Source organism: Tinamus guttatus, unplaced genomic scaffold, assembly GCF_059628265.1.
Source record: "Tinamus guttatus ecotype Peru unplaced genomic scaffold, ASM5962826v1 Tinamus_guttatus_pri_ptg000503l, whole genome shotgun sequence".
Lineage (NCBI taxonomy): Eukaryota > Metazoa > Chordata > Aves > Tinamiformes > Tinamidae > Tinamus > Tinamus guttatus.
This window is the reverse complement of record NW_028289037.1, coordinates 1,415,581-1,427,873: the sequence shown is the minus strand read 5'-3', so window position 1 is coordinate 1,427,873 and position 12,293 is coordinate 1,415,581. Positions and strand designations below refer to the sequence as shown.

Below are 12,293 nucleotides of genomic sequence, written 5' to 3'. Positions count from 1 at the left end.
AACTGAAATGAAAAGAAAGAAGAGGCTTGAATGGTAGCGTGGCCTAGTATGAATGGTCAGTGGCCTAGTATGAACTGAGTGGGTGGAAGGATGGAGGCTGCTGCAGGTCTTTTGTGGATCAGATTCTTTCACCCTTGTAAACTGGACAAAACGCTGAGGTATATTTTCAAGTTACCATCTGTGCAGGACTATTTTCTTTGGGGGAAAAGTAAAAGTAGTTAGAAAGTAGTCTACCAGTGTTTTATTAGGAAAGGGTTTAGGTTATAGTAGGAAATCATCTAATTTTTGGAATGATTAAATATCTTTCTCCCCTCTCTTCTCCCCAGGGTACATTTGAATCATAAACTGAAACTTATCCGGTGGTTCTGTCAGATAATGCTGATGATTGAATTTCTGCCTGTTACTCCTGCTGAAACATTGAAACATCTTTAGTCAATTGTGATACAAGGCGTGCTAAGTTAGGCTGCTAACGTGTTTTAGAATAGCTTTATATTTTAAACGAGGATGCTTTTTGGAGGGATGCTTTAAAGATTAGCGGGTATTTAGGTGGAGGTCACTGTGATGGTCACACTGCCTCATTCCAGGAGTAGCAGATGCTCGTGTGGATTTTGACCTTCTGTGACACACGCGATAAAGCGGGGGATGCACAGCATGGACCGGAGGGGAGCGCCCCTGCCTTGGGCCATTCGTGGACACCCTCAGTTTCTCGGTTAAATGGGTTGTGTGACCTAGTGTCCCCAGGGGAAAGGGGCTGTCCTAGGCTTTGAGCTGAGTGATTGAGCCATATACACGGCAGACAGCAAAAGCTGGAAGGATGCCCATGCAATATCACGTTTAATCTGATTAGTCAAATATGAGATATGCTTTAGGATTGCCTTATATCAAATCTCATGAGCAGAATATTAACGCGATGCTTTTATGGCTAACTTCTTTTTGTTCTTTTTCCCTGTGTGTTCTCAGGAGATCCAGTTAGAACATGCAAAACAAGCTTTTGTGCAGCGAGACAATGCTCAGGCTGGAAGAGTCACAGCTATGGACTTCAGGGACATTATGGTCACCATCCGGCCACACATGCTGACTCCCTTTGTAGAAGAATGTCTAGTAGCTGTAAGTAGCTTTTGTGGCACCAGTGGGAGAGGCATGGGATACACATGTGGAATTCCTTTTTTATGTACTTCGCACACGAAATCCAGGTTATAGACACAGTTTTTTAATCCAGCAGTAATTTTCTGTATGTATGAAAGTTGACTCTCCTTACAGAATATGTATCCTCAAAGTTCTTGGTCTCCTGAGACAAAAGACAGAGCAGGTAGCTGGACCTCAGCAACGGCCACAACCTTGAAGTTTGCCTGTTTTCAGTAATTCCTTTATAACAGACTGTGCTTGTGGTTACAAAGCCATCGTGTCCTACTTGAGAACTCATTCTCAAAGCACTTGCTATGTAATGTCCTTTCAGCACTCCTGAAGGTTATTTCAAACACTTGGGACAGTGTATGAATTGGAAATACTCTGGTCATGGCCAGGTGATTAATATAGTGAACATTCACAATTATACAGAAATTAGCTTAGGTTTTAGTTGTGGATACGGGATACAGTTTTCCCAGTATTGGTTTCTTTCTAAGAGCATATATTTTCACAAAGTTGTGCTTGGTTCAGTTTTCAGTATAGCATACTATTTTTTTTCCTCAGTAGTTTTGGAAGATGAGGAGATTCTTGGGAAACTTCAGATAACAATATTACACAGAGATGCTGTTTGCTCTAGTAATAGTTCTGTGGATGTTGCTAATCTTGTTTCTGTGCCTTTTTGCTTTTTTCCCCTGTTAGGTATTGCGGTGTATTGATCTATGGGCATCCTCCCAAATGACTTTTTTTTTTTTTTTCCTGGGCTTCTTGCATCAAATACTTTGAATTTATACAAATACATTAGTACATTAAATGATGTGAATTAATTCACCCAGGGTATTCTCTTTAATCCATTTACTCTGTATTTTTTCACCTCGAAGTACATTTTATTATCTAGTGGCCACCTTTCTGATATCTAGACCCCTTTGTGCTCTTTCTGTTGTCCATTTAGTTGAATCTACTTTTTTTTTTAATTATCAAGTGAAACTTTCTGCCTCATACCACAAAACAAGTCTCTGTAGTTTTGACCTCCTAAAATTTGTGAGATTTGTCTTTCATGGACTATGTTTCTCACAGAACACTAATTTTTACCCCTGTATAATAAGCCAAATTAAATATTACAATTCCACAGTATGACTGATGAAGAAAGATTGTTGCATTTGGTCTCGACCGCAGGTTCTTAACTTGGGAATTCTACTGTTGCAGCTCTTCCCAAGTAATTCAAAACCTGGCCATGTTCGGGCTTAAAGAAGTCCTTTTTTTTTTTTTTTTTTTTTTTTTTACCGTGATCTGTAAGGGAGGGCTCCAGGGAGGTGTGTGAGGGGGGGAGAGCTGCAGCCCCTGGGCCGCATCCTGGAAGGGGCTTGCAGGGAAGAGCACAGCCAGAGCGCTCGCGGGCGGATGATGGCTCCTGATACCTTCTTCCTCTGTTCCCTCCCCAAGCCTGTTATCACCTGCCCCGGGCCCTACGCTCTCATAAAGCACAGATAAGATTTCTGGGTTTCTCCTAAGGCCAGCTGCATTCTGGCTTCCTTACACATTGTTTCCAGGAGTTTGCCGGATCACCAGTCTTACTCTTCAGCTTAGGAAGTTGAACCAGTAGTTGCTCTACGTGCAAGCCCAAGACACCTTCCAAATAAAGGCTGAGGCTCAGTTCTCCTTTGGGAGCGAGTTCCCATTCAAACCGTGTTGTGCCCCTTTGGTTTGACTGCCTGCTAAAAGCCCCAGAACTTAGGGCTGCCTCTCCACAACTCGAAATGGCCCTGAGTTTCAAGGTTTCAGCTGAGCTTTTTCAGAGTGTGTTTTGATTTTTGTTGAATATTTTTTTGTGTAGTAATATACTTTACATGCAGAAGTAGATTTCCTCATTACTAGAAATAAGCCAACTTATAAAACATTTCCAATTGAAACAGTACTGAAACTTGAACTTTGTAAATTACTACTGGTTATGTTGCTGTAATCCTGCATATGTATTTGTTTAGGTTTGTAGGGTGGGGAAAGTTTTACATTCTGGTCGTGATTAGTTTCAGTAACATAATCTTCCATAGAGTCTTTATTTTGCATTTTCTTTAAAAAAAGCAACCCTGTGCTACTGTCACTCTTATAAAGTAACATTGTTTCAAAACCTTTATTTTGAGATTTTCTTAATCTTGTAATGGTCTTCTTTCTCTTTTCTTCTTTTACTGTCTCGTCTCTAGGCCGCTGGAGGTACCACTTCCCATCAGGTCAGCTTTTCCTATTTTAATGGATTTAATTCTCTCCTTAACAACATGGAGCTCATTAGGAAGATCTACAGTACTCTGGCTGGAAATCGAAAAGATGTGGAAGTCACTAAGGGTTAGTAGAAACATTTGCAGCCTGCAGGTTTTCTGGGGCACTTTGTTAGGGTGGGTGGAGGGAAAGAACTCATCTGTCTGCCTTTAAATCAGTGGTGGGGGGAGCCTGCCTGGCTAGCGCTGCGTGCTGCTCCCCACAGGTTTGTGTGCTCTGTGGGAGTCCACGCTCCAGGTTTTTCCTTTAGTTTGCATCAGAAGGAAGGTCCTAGTAAACTGACAGTGGGGGCTGGGTGAGGAAAGTATGTTCAGATATTTAAAGGTTTAAAAAACTTCCTAGGACTCCTGCCAAATTGGCAGCCTATTAAAGTGACCTTCAAGGGTAGTTGAAGAATTCCATAAACTTGTATTGGCGGCACAGTAAGCTGATCTACAAGCTTGGAACAAGATGTTATCTGCTCTATCTAACCGCTTTTATAGAGAATTCCCTGTGCAACGCCAGGGTTTCATTAATGTGGCCTACTGGGAGTATGCAAGAGAAGTTTCATGTCTCTGACTCCTGCATTTCTTTTTCTTTTTCCCTTTTTTTTTTTTTTTTTTTTTTTACTGTTTGCCTTTTATTTTCACTTTTTTTCTTCTGACCTGTAACTGATTGATACCGTATGTCAAATATCCTAAATCCTGCTGATAGCACTAAGCCTTAAGACCAGAGAATTGCTTGTATTTATATGATGGATATACTGTTTAAAACATCCATTTATATAGTGGCAGGAACCTTCTTGTGGTGGGTCACTTTTATTTCCCTTCCCACTCCTGTCCTGCCAGCATCTTGTTTTTAAAAATAAAATATAAATAACTCTGGGGTGCTCTGGATTACTTGTTTTGTTTGATTAGTTTTTCTCTCTCCTGTATTTTTATTCTGTTGCAGAGGAGTTTGTTCTGGCAGCTCAGAAATTTGGTCAGGTTACACCCATGGAGGTTGACATCTTGTTTCAATTAGCAGATTTATATGAGCCACGGGGGTAAGTAGAGAATTATCTGTCTTCCCTCTTTCCTTTCCTCCTCCCTCCTCCTCTGAAGGAGCGGGTGGTGGAGGTGGGGAGCAGGAGCGTGTGGTGTATTGGTGAAGTGTACAGGTAACTTGCTGTGATCTGAACTCATCTCTGAGCAAACACTAAACTGAATTTACTTGCATTTTCTCAGGCGCATGACATTAGCTGACATTGAGAGAATTGCTCCTTTGGAGGAAGGGACCTTGCCCTACAATCTGGCTGAAGCCCAGAGGCAGGTAAGGAAAGGAGCTGCTGTTGTGTGTTGGGCTCCGTACGTTTGCAGTGCCAGATACAGAGCCTGCCTCTCTGCGCCCAGGGCAGTTAGCAGAGTTCCTTTCTCCTGAGCAATACCTCCATGTTCGAATTTTCCTTGCTAGCTGCATCGTGTTTTCAGCTGCATCATGTCTCTGCCTCTTCCCTGTGCCCCTTTCTCTTGAGTTTCCTTTTGAAAGGTTAAATGCAATTTACTTTGGAAGGGTAAAACAAAATATATATGTCTGTCATCCAGCCAGTCAGTAAATATTGGGTGCATACCCCATTAAGATGTGTATGTTTTGTGATTCTGTCACTCACTGTTCTTTTTAATGAGGACAGAAGGCTTTCTGCTTTGAGTATGGATGTTAAATTCAGCATCCAGCCTATTAAATGGCAGAGCTGATTCTGGAAAGACATGCATGACATGCAGGGCTTCAAAGTGTTCTCTCTTTTGCCTTGTGTTCTGGTGAATATCCAAACTGGAGAGATCATGTCTAGTCTGCCATCACAGTTTCAGTGAAAGCATTAGGATTGTCTATATGTGGAAGAAAGGAAAGATGTTGACTTTCTATGGTTTCAAAGAAAATGAACTTTTGTTGTCTTTGAGACAGAAAATTGGTCTTTAAATGCTAAGCCTATTGATTTTTTAAAATTTTCAATATAACTTTAACATAATTTTTAGAGTGGCATAACTTTATAGATAGATTTAAAACTAATCCTCTCTCTGCCTCTGTCCCCCGGTCTGTCTCTCTATTTTAAGGCAGTCTTAACTCTGGGTCTTGTGAGACTAACTTTTTTTTTTCCGCCTCGGGTCTGCGCGGAGACGCCAGTTTGACCACAATGAGTTGATGCAGGCTACATTTTTAGGACTAGCAGGCTGCGAGCCAGGCCTCTGTGTGTACACACGCGCCTCTGCTTTGCTTCCCTTTCTTCTTCTTCTCGCTGCCCTCCATGTGAACACCCTCCCCACCTCCCCAAGACAGTATCTAGAGTGGTGGTTTTCTGTTTGTTTGAGTAGTGACTACATGTTGACTGTGCTGGGGTGGATTTAAATATGCTGGCTCCCCAAAGCTGACCATCTATTCCTAGAAGACTCCTAAAGGAGTTAAAAGCCTTAGAATTGGACGGAGTATCAAGCAATGTAAGTTACAATAGGTGGCAGTAAAATGTAGCCAAAAATGCAGTGGTGAAAGTAGCAGCTTCTTGAATTTTCTGCTTTGTGGCTGCTGTCTTTGCCAGTATTATTTTAATATGATTTTAAGAGGCTAGAAAATGTGAACCTGACCATATATTCTGCTTATCTGTTCTGCATTTTCATTCCTCCATGAAGTTCCTTTGCAGCAGCATCTGCATGGTGATTAGACTGAAAAGATTTTCAGCTACACTGATACCTTCAATTGATTTTCCAGCCAGCTCCAGCTACATTGTGCAATAGTACTGGCCAAAACCTAAACATATTTTCAGAAAAAAAAAATTGTCCCTTTTCTTGTTGTATTCCTAAACACTCTACAAAAAGCAGTCGTACGTGCAGAAATGTGAAGACCTCCTCTCCTACCCCCACATTCCTCTCTTTGGAAATTCCATCATCCTAATTCTTTTCTGAAATCAGGTAACAATTTGGAATCTCGAGCCCTTCTGAAGTTTATTTTTCACTGGGCTGAATCTAATACTCATAGACTGTGAGAAAAGAATGGAATTGTAAGGGACCTTTATGAAACCTCCCTACCCTTCAGCTGGTGTGTGTGAACAGTGCCTGAGAAGTAATAGGCCTACCTGCTTGTTCTCAATAGTAGAAAGAAGTTCCAAGTTGGAGTTGCATTTAGCTGTAGAAAATAATGACTTATCTCCTTAGAGATGTAATATGTGAGCCCTCCTACTCGCATTTCTGGGACGCTATTTGATTTTTGGGTATGTGTAAATGTGCTTTAGCATCAGTTTTTCTTGTCGTTTCCGATTCTAAGAGGTTAATTCTATGGAATTTAGAAATGGGTGGAAAAAAAAAAAAGATAACAGTTAAAATTCCTGGGGTTTACTGTATTCTGGGGTTTACTACAGGTATCTGAGAATACTTTCTTCTTACTTATATCCAGACAACTGTTTGATCATGAGATGTTAAATGTGATACTCTGATTATTTTTCTTGTTTTCCTTTTGTTTGCAATCCTGCCTTGGCAGAAAGTTCCAGGCGATGTGTCTCGACCCATCCTCATCCAGGTTGCAGAATCAGCATACAGGTTTGCCCTTGGTTCAGTTGCTGGAGGTTAGTCATAGCTAAGCAAAAGATTATTCAACTTCACCCCTTCGTTTTCTTCTTCTATTCTTCCGTTTCTCTCTCCTGCCCTTCGTTTAAGTGGAAGCTTTCTCAGGCTTTCCCTTGGAGCCTTATCTAAGGGATGGGATGACTGTAAGATGGAATGGGAAGAGGTCATCTACTCTGCAGTGGTTTTGGCATTTACAAGCAATTGGAGTTTGCAAGTGGTGTTTCTATCTGATTTGTCATTAAACCTGTTTCAGAAGGGAAAAGATTAATGAGGTAGGACCAGCAAGTAATGCTTTTGATTAAAATTTATGGGAAATCTTTTAATAGATCCAGAACACGTTATGGAGAAAAAAGATGCAAATGGTCATTGAGTATAAATATGGAAGACGACAGTTGCAATTAAAGAACACTGAATGCAAAATTATGTTTTCCTATGTCTTTTTCTTAAGTTCTTTATTATCTTTTCAATGTTTACTTGCAGCTGTTGGAGCTACTGCAGTGTATCCAATTGATCTGGTAAAAACTCGAATGCAAAACCAGAGATCTACAGGCTCTTTTGTGGGAGAACTTATGTACAAAAATAGTTTTGATTGCTTCAAGAAAGTGCTACGTTTTGAAGGTTTCTTTGGACTTTATAGAGGTAAGATTGGAATAATATCATATACTAATGATAAGATAGAAACTAAGAAGGATTCAGTGCCAATCTGGATTCCCAAGCCCATTTTGTTATTAATTTTGCCTAGTTTTGCATCTTTATTTCAGCTCTCTCATTTGGAATTTGCATTCGTATTCTGTTCCACAAAACAAGTTTGCAAGCTTACTAATAATGCAAACTTTGTTGTAATGAGAACATTTTTGTGAGACCTTTCTCCCAATTTTCAGTCGGGAAGTAAGAGTAATTTCCTATAGCAAAAGTACACTGGTAGCTGAATTTTGGTCTCTTTAACAGTCCTTAGTACAAAAATATTTTGTCCTATTTGGTCAGAAGTTAGACAAATCTTCTGTTACTGATCTTTGTTTTTAATCTCAGTTCTTTCTTGCCTATTGTCTTTCTATTCAAAACCAAAGAGACTGAGAGTAGCTGGGTATCAACCAGATGTCCTTTGGTATCTTTTGTGACGAAGTAGGTCTTTCTGAACAATTCTGTGTTGCTTCACTGATTGTTGGGAATTGTCATCTTTGTCAAGGTTTAGTTATACCTCTGCTTGGCTTGTTGCTGTTGGTTCAGCCAGAGGTTATCTGGGATTGAGCTCACTTAGCTCTATATTCTTAGCCAAGTTACTCATCTTAGGAAATGAATTGTTACAAGTTCCCTTTCTAGTTGGTAGAGAGAGGCACCTTGGAAATCATATTTACTCATCCCAGGATCCACATTATGTACCTGCAGGCACTTTCTCAAGATACATGAAATTAGTACAAGGTGGCCTTTTCTTATTTTTTCATTGCCCCAGTTATCAATGGCATCAGTGGTACAAGTTCAGGTAATGCAGAAATGGCTACAAGTAATCATAAATTGCTACATGAGACTCTTATTTCTTCTCCAGCACAGAAATAGATGCATTGATTTTCCAGTATCCTGATTTGTCAGTATGTTTCTTGAGGAGGATTTTTGAAATTTGTGTTATTTTTATTGTTATTTATTATTTTTATCTTGTTAGTTTTATTATTTATTATTTGTTTTTTTTAGAGAGCTTGCTTAGAAACTTTTTTAACTTCTGAAAATAAGAATTCTCTAAAGACTGAACTTAATTTTTAAGAATAGTTTTATAGTAGTAATAATGGTATTAGAGGGTATTACAGGGAAGGGTGAACCTGAGTCAGGAACCCAAGTATGGAGGATTTCAGTTACATGTTATGATATGACAAAACTTTATGCAAACAAACCAAAAAATATTTTTATAAGTCAAAGTGTTAAACAACTTTAACATCAATATGTGATATTCATGCACTCTGTAACATACAGTGCGAGTTACCAAAAGTCAACTACGTAGCTTCTCCACAACATAGGAATTTTGTAGTTGTTTCAGCACTATTAGAGGTGAGAAAATTCTGTTGCTAAATTCACTTGAGTTTGAGGTAATTTTTTGAGTAGGCCTGATAATTTAATAGCATTGGAATGATTTCCATTTTGTAGGGATTTGTAGCAATCATAATTGTAGAAAGTCTCAGTTACTGTCTAGAAAACAAAATGTATACTTTGCAAATGTATTACTGTCTCTTCCATGATGCTGAAAGAATAAAAATGCAGAATTCCACAATTACCTGTTCCTGTACTATTTAAAAACACAGTGATTTTCCAACTGTAAAATCCTTCATAAATCTCACAAAAACAGATTAACTCCATTTGCTCGTCGTGTTTTAAAGAGAATAATTTGTCTTTGCCACTTGTGAGGATATTTAATAGCCATCATCACCATACCTTATCTTTCCATTCCCCATTGCCTCCCTTTACTGTTGTCCAAGTTTCCAAAGAAGAGTGAAAAAATCAGACAGTTTTGTAGAGCTGCACTCCTAAATCCAAGGCAACGATCATATTTTGGATTGTATGGAAGAAGTGGTGTGGTGGCAACCACCACCATCATTTCATAGCCAAACTGAAATCTGCATTTGGACAGACCTGTACACGAAGAGCATTCATGTACATGCACGTGACTTAGCTTTTCATTTTAAAAGACTGAAATGGTGAAAACTCCTAAAAAGCGGGAAAACTCTTCCTGTGTAGAGTTGTGTCAATTCACACTGTTGCCAGATTTCTGGTGAGGTCACATTTGGAGAAAAGTGAGCAATTGAGTGCAAAATGAAGGGTCCCAGTTAGACTCTGGAGGGCAAGAAGATTTGAAAGGAACATACTCAGACAGTTTAAAGTGGAAATGTTATAGTGAGTCATCTCATTCCGGTCTTAAATACTAAATTGGGTAAGATGAACTGGAGAGTACATGACTTTCTGCTGCTAGCTGGTGACTGGTACTCTTTTTTACACCAGTGTGTTCATGCTCAGGTAGATGTTCTTCTTCACTGGAGAAGGGAGTATTAACTGGTAGAGTTCTCCCTGTTTACTGGGAGTATAGCAATGCAAAATCATTTAAAAAGTCAGAGAGGAAACATTTGGAGCAGTGAATTCTGTCATGTTGCACTATAGGTAAACAAGTAGGAATCCTAAACCCTACTCTGAACTGAGCCATTTCAGAGGATATTAAATAAAAGCCACAGACTTCCATCCAGTGAAGTGAGCCGATTTTTTTTTTCCACAACTGTTCTATTCCAAATTCGAAAAGGGCAAAACCACCATGTTCTAAATCACCAATCTCAGATAAGGATAAATTACACCATCTTGTGGATATAGAGAGAGCACTAAGTTTTCTTTAATGCAAACTTTGTCCTAAGGATAATCAGTATTTGCACAGAGAAGGCACTTTGATTTTAAAAATGTGAACACAATATAAGCCTCCATAGAATTTTTATTGTTGTAATATGCATTTCTTTGTAACATGCATTGTTTGAATGTTTTGTCTAGATCCATTTTTAAGTGTACATCTTAATTTTTTCATCTGCTTCTTCTATTCTAAGAAGAATACTCAGAAGAATATGCATCTCTTATAGATATAACTTACTGTTGTGGCTACATTTGTACCTGAAATGTGTGTTATGAAACGCATGCACATATTTTTATATATGCAAAATTAAAAAAAAAAAAAACAAGGCTCTAATCTGTCAATGTCTCTTCCAACTGAGGGAGTCACCTGTATTTCTTCATGTTATTTTAATATTCAAACCTCCTAAATGAGTCACAGAATGTCTCTCAGTCTTAAGCAGTCTTACATCTAGCAGGGATTGTCGCTTACACTTGATCAAAATTCCATGGGAAGATCGAATCCGGAGACAATGTAGCTCTTTGGAGAGCTCACCGGTTGTGCATCTGAGTTAACCCCGCTTCACCTAGAGAATGACAAAGAAAGTCTTCTACTGTGGAAGACTTGACTATTTTTGATCACTTTGATCTTGTTAATTTTAATTTGTCAGGTGGTGCTTGTAGCCTTCTAGTTTTAGATATATATATCTAAATATTTATATATCTATATATTTAGATATATATATTTTATATATCTAAAACATCATTCATTATCATCCAACTCCTTTGTTGCTGAAGGACTCCCATGCTCATGGTACAAGCAGATCATGGTAGAAGTTGCCCTCCCGAAGCGTGCAGTGAAGAACCATTTTTGTGCGATGGAAGAATTATCCTGCTCTTAAAGTTGTGTCAACACACAAAACCTCCACAAAAGAAATAACCCCATGCACGGTGTAAAGGACTGTGCTTGAGGGGAAATTAGTGATTTCTAATCCAATTTCTCGCACGTATCCTAAATAGAAAATTGGGCAATATTCTGTTACTGTCTTTCTCCCATATGTCACACTGGTTTCAAATGTTGAAAAACATGTCTGTAACATGATGTGAAACCAAAGTTTGATCACTTTTAGAAATCTGAAAAAATAGTTTAGCCCAATAAGTCTTTTTATGTAACACCGTCACCCCAGCTGGGCTGGGTGAGCCCTCACCTCTGTATCCAAGACAGTAACAGGCCGCTTTCACACGGTGTCAAACTCAAAATGCAGTTTTCAGGGCTTTTTCTCATATCCCTTCAGCTTCCCATAGAATCTCGCTGCACGTGTGTCCGATGTGCATGTATACATTGGCAGTTTTAAGATGCCTGAAAGTGATGTGTGATAATTGATGCTAAAGAGCCTTGGAAGTGTAAATGGGATTTTATGTTATATTCTATGCTAGGAGACCGCTTATGTGCAAAGTTTTGTTCTGTGGCGGTATAAGATGCAATTTCAAAACACCATCCAACTAAGTTCTGCCTCTGTGCACGGCTCACGTTGCTGAGCAGTGGGCGCATGGTGATGCTAACATATTCCTCACATGCTCACGAAAATGGCTTTGGTGCATGTGGCCCAGGATGTGTTCCCTCTTCCAAAACTTACCTTCTTTATAAAGCTCGGAAATCTTTCCACAGTGTTTCAGTGCTCCCATCTACAGGACAAAGAAAAGGGAATATAGCTTTGAAAATCCTAATGTGTAACATGAACAAGTGCCATGTACAAATTGCTCAGTAAAAGTAAATTTAATATAGGTAATTTAGGTAAGAGTACAAAAGAAGAGACAGTCTGCCTCCCTGAGCAGCTGGCTTAGGGACAGGAGGTCTTATTGGTAACCAACAAAGCTATAAAATATAGAATTAAAATTACTTCTCTTATTTTAAAAGCTCTGTATGCATTATACTTACAAGTGTGAATGGGAGAGGGGGAACTTTTTTTTTTTTTTTTTTTT

At 39.1% G+C, this 12,293-nt stretch overlaps 1 protein-coding gene across 2 annotated transcripts in view; it reads left to right on the top strand.

The window, feature by feature from the left end:
* The window catches only part of SLC25A13 (solute carrier family 25 member 13), a 96,148-nt gene that overhangs the window by 52,270 nt on the left and 31,585 nt on the right, over positions 1-12,293 (top strand). For both annotated transcript variants that reach the window (XM_088533465.1, XM_088533466.1), the window contains 6 exons: positions 961-1,107; positions 3,321-3,459; positions 4,324-4,417; positions 4,599-4,683; positions 6,877-6,961; positions 7,443-7,601. In XM_088533465.1, the coding sequence (XP_088389591.1) occupies positions 961-1,107; positions 3,321-3,459; positions 4,324-4,417; positions 4,599-4,683; positions 6,877-6,961; positions 7,443-7,601 (709 nt within the window). The remainder of the gene's footprint in view (positions 1-960; positions 1,108-3,320; positions 3,460-4,323; positions 4,418-4,598; positions 4,684-6,876; positions 6,962-7,442; positions 7,602-12,293) is intronic.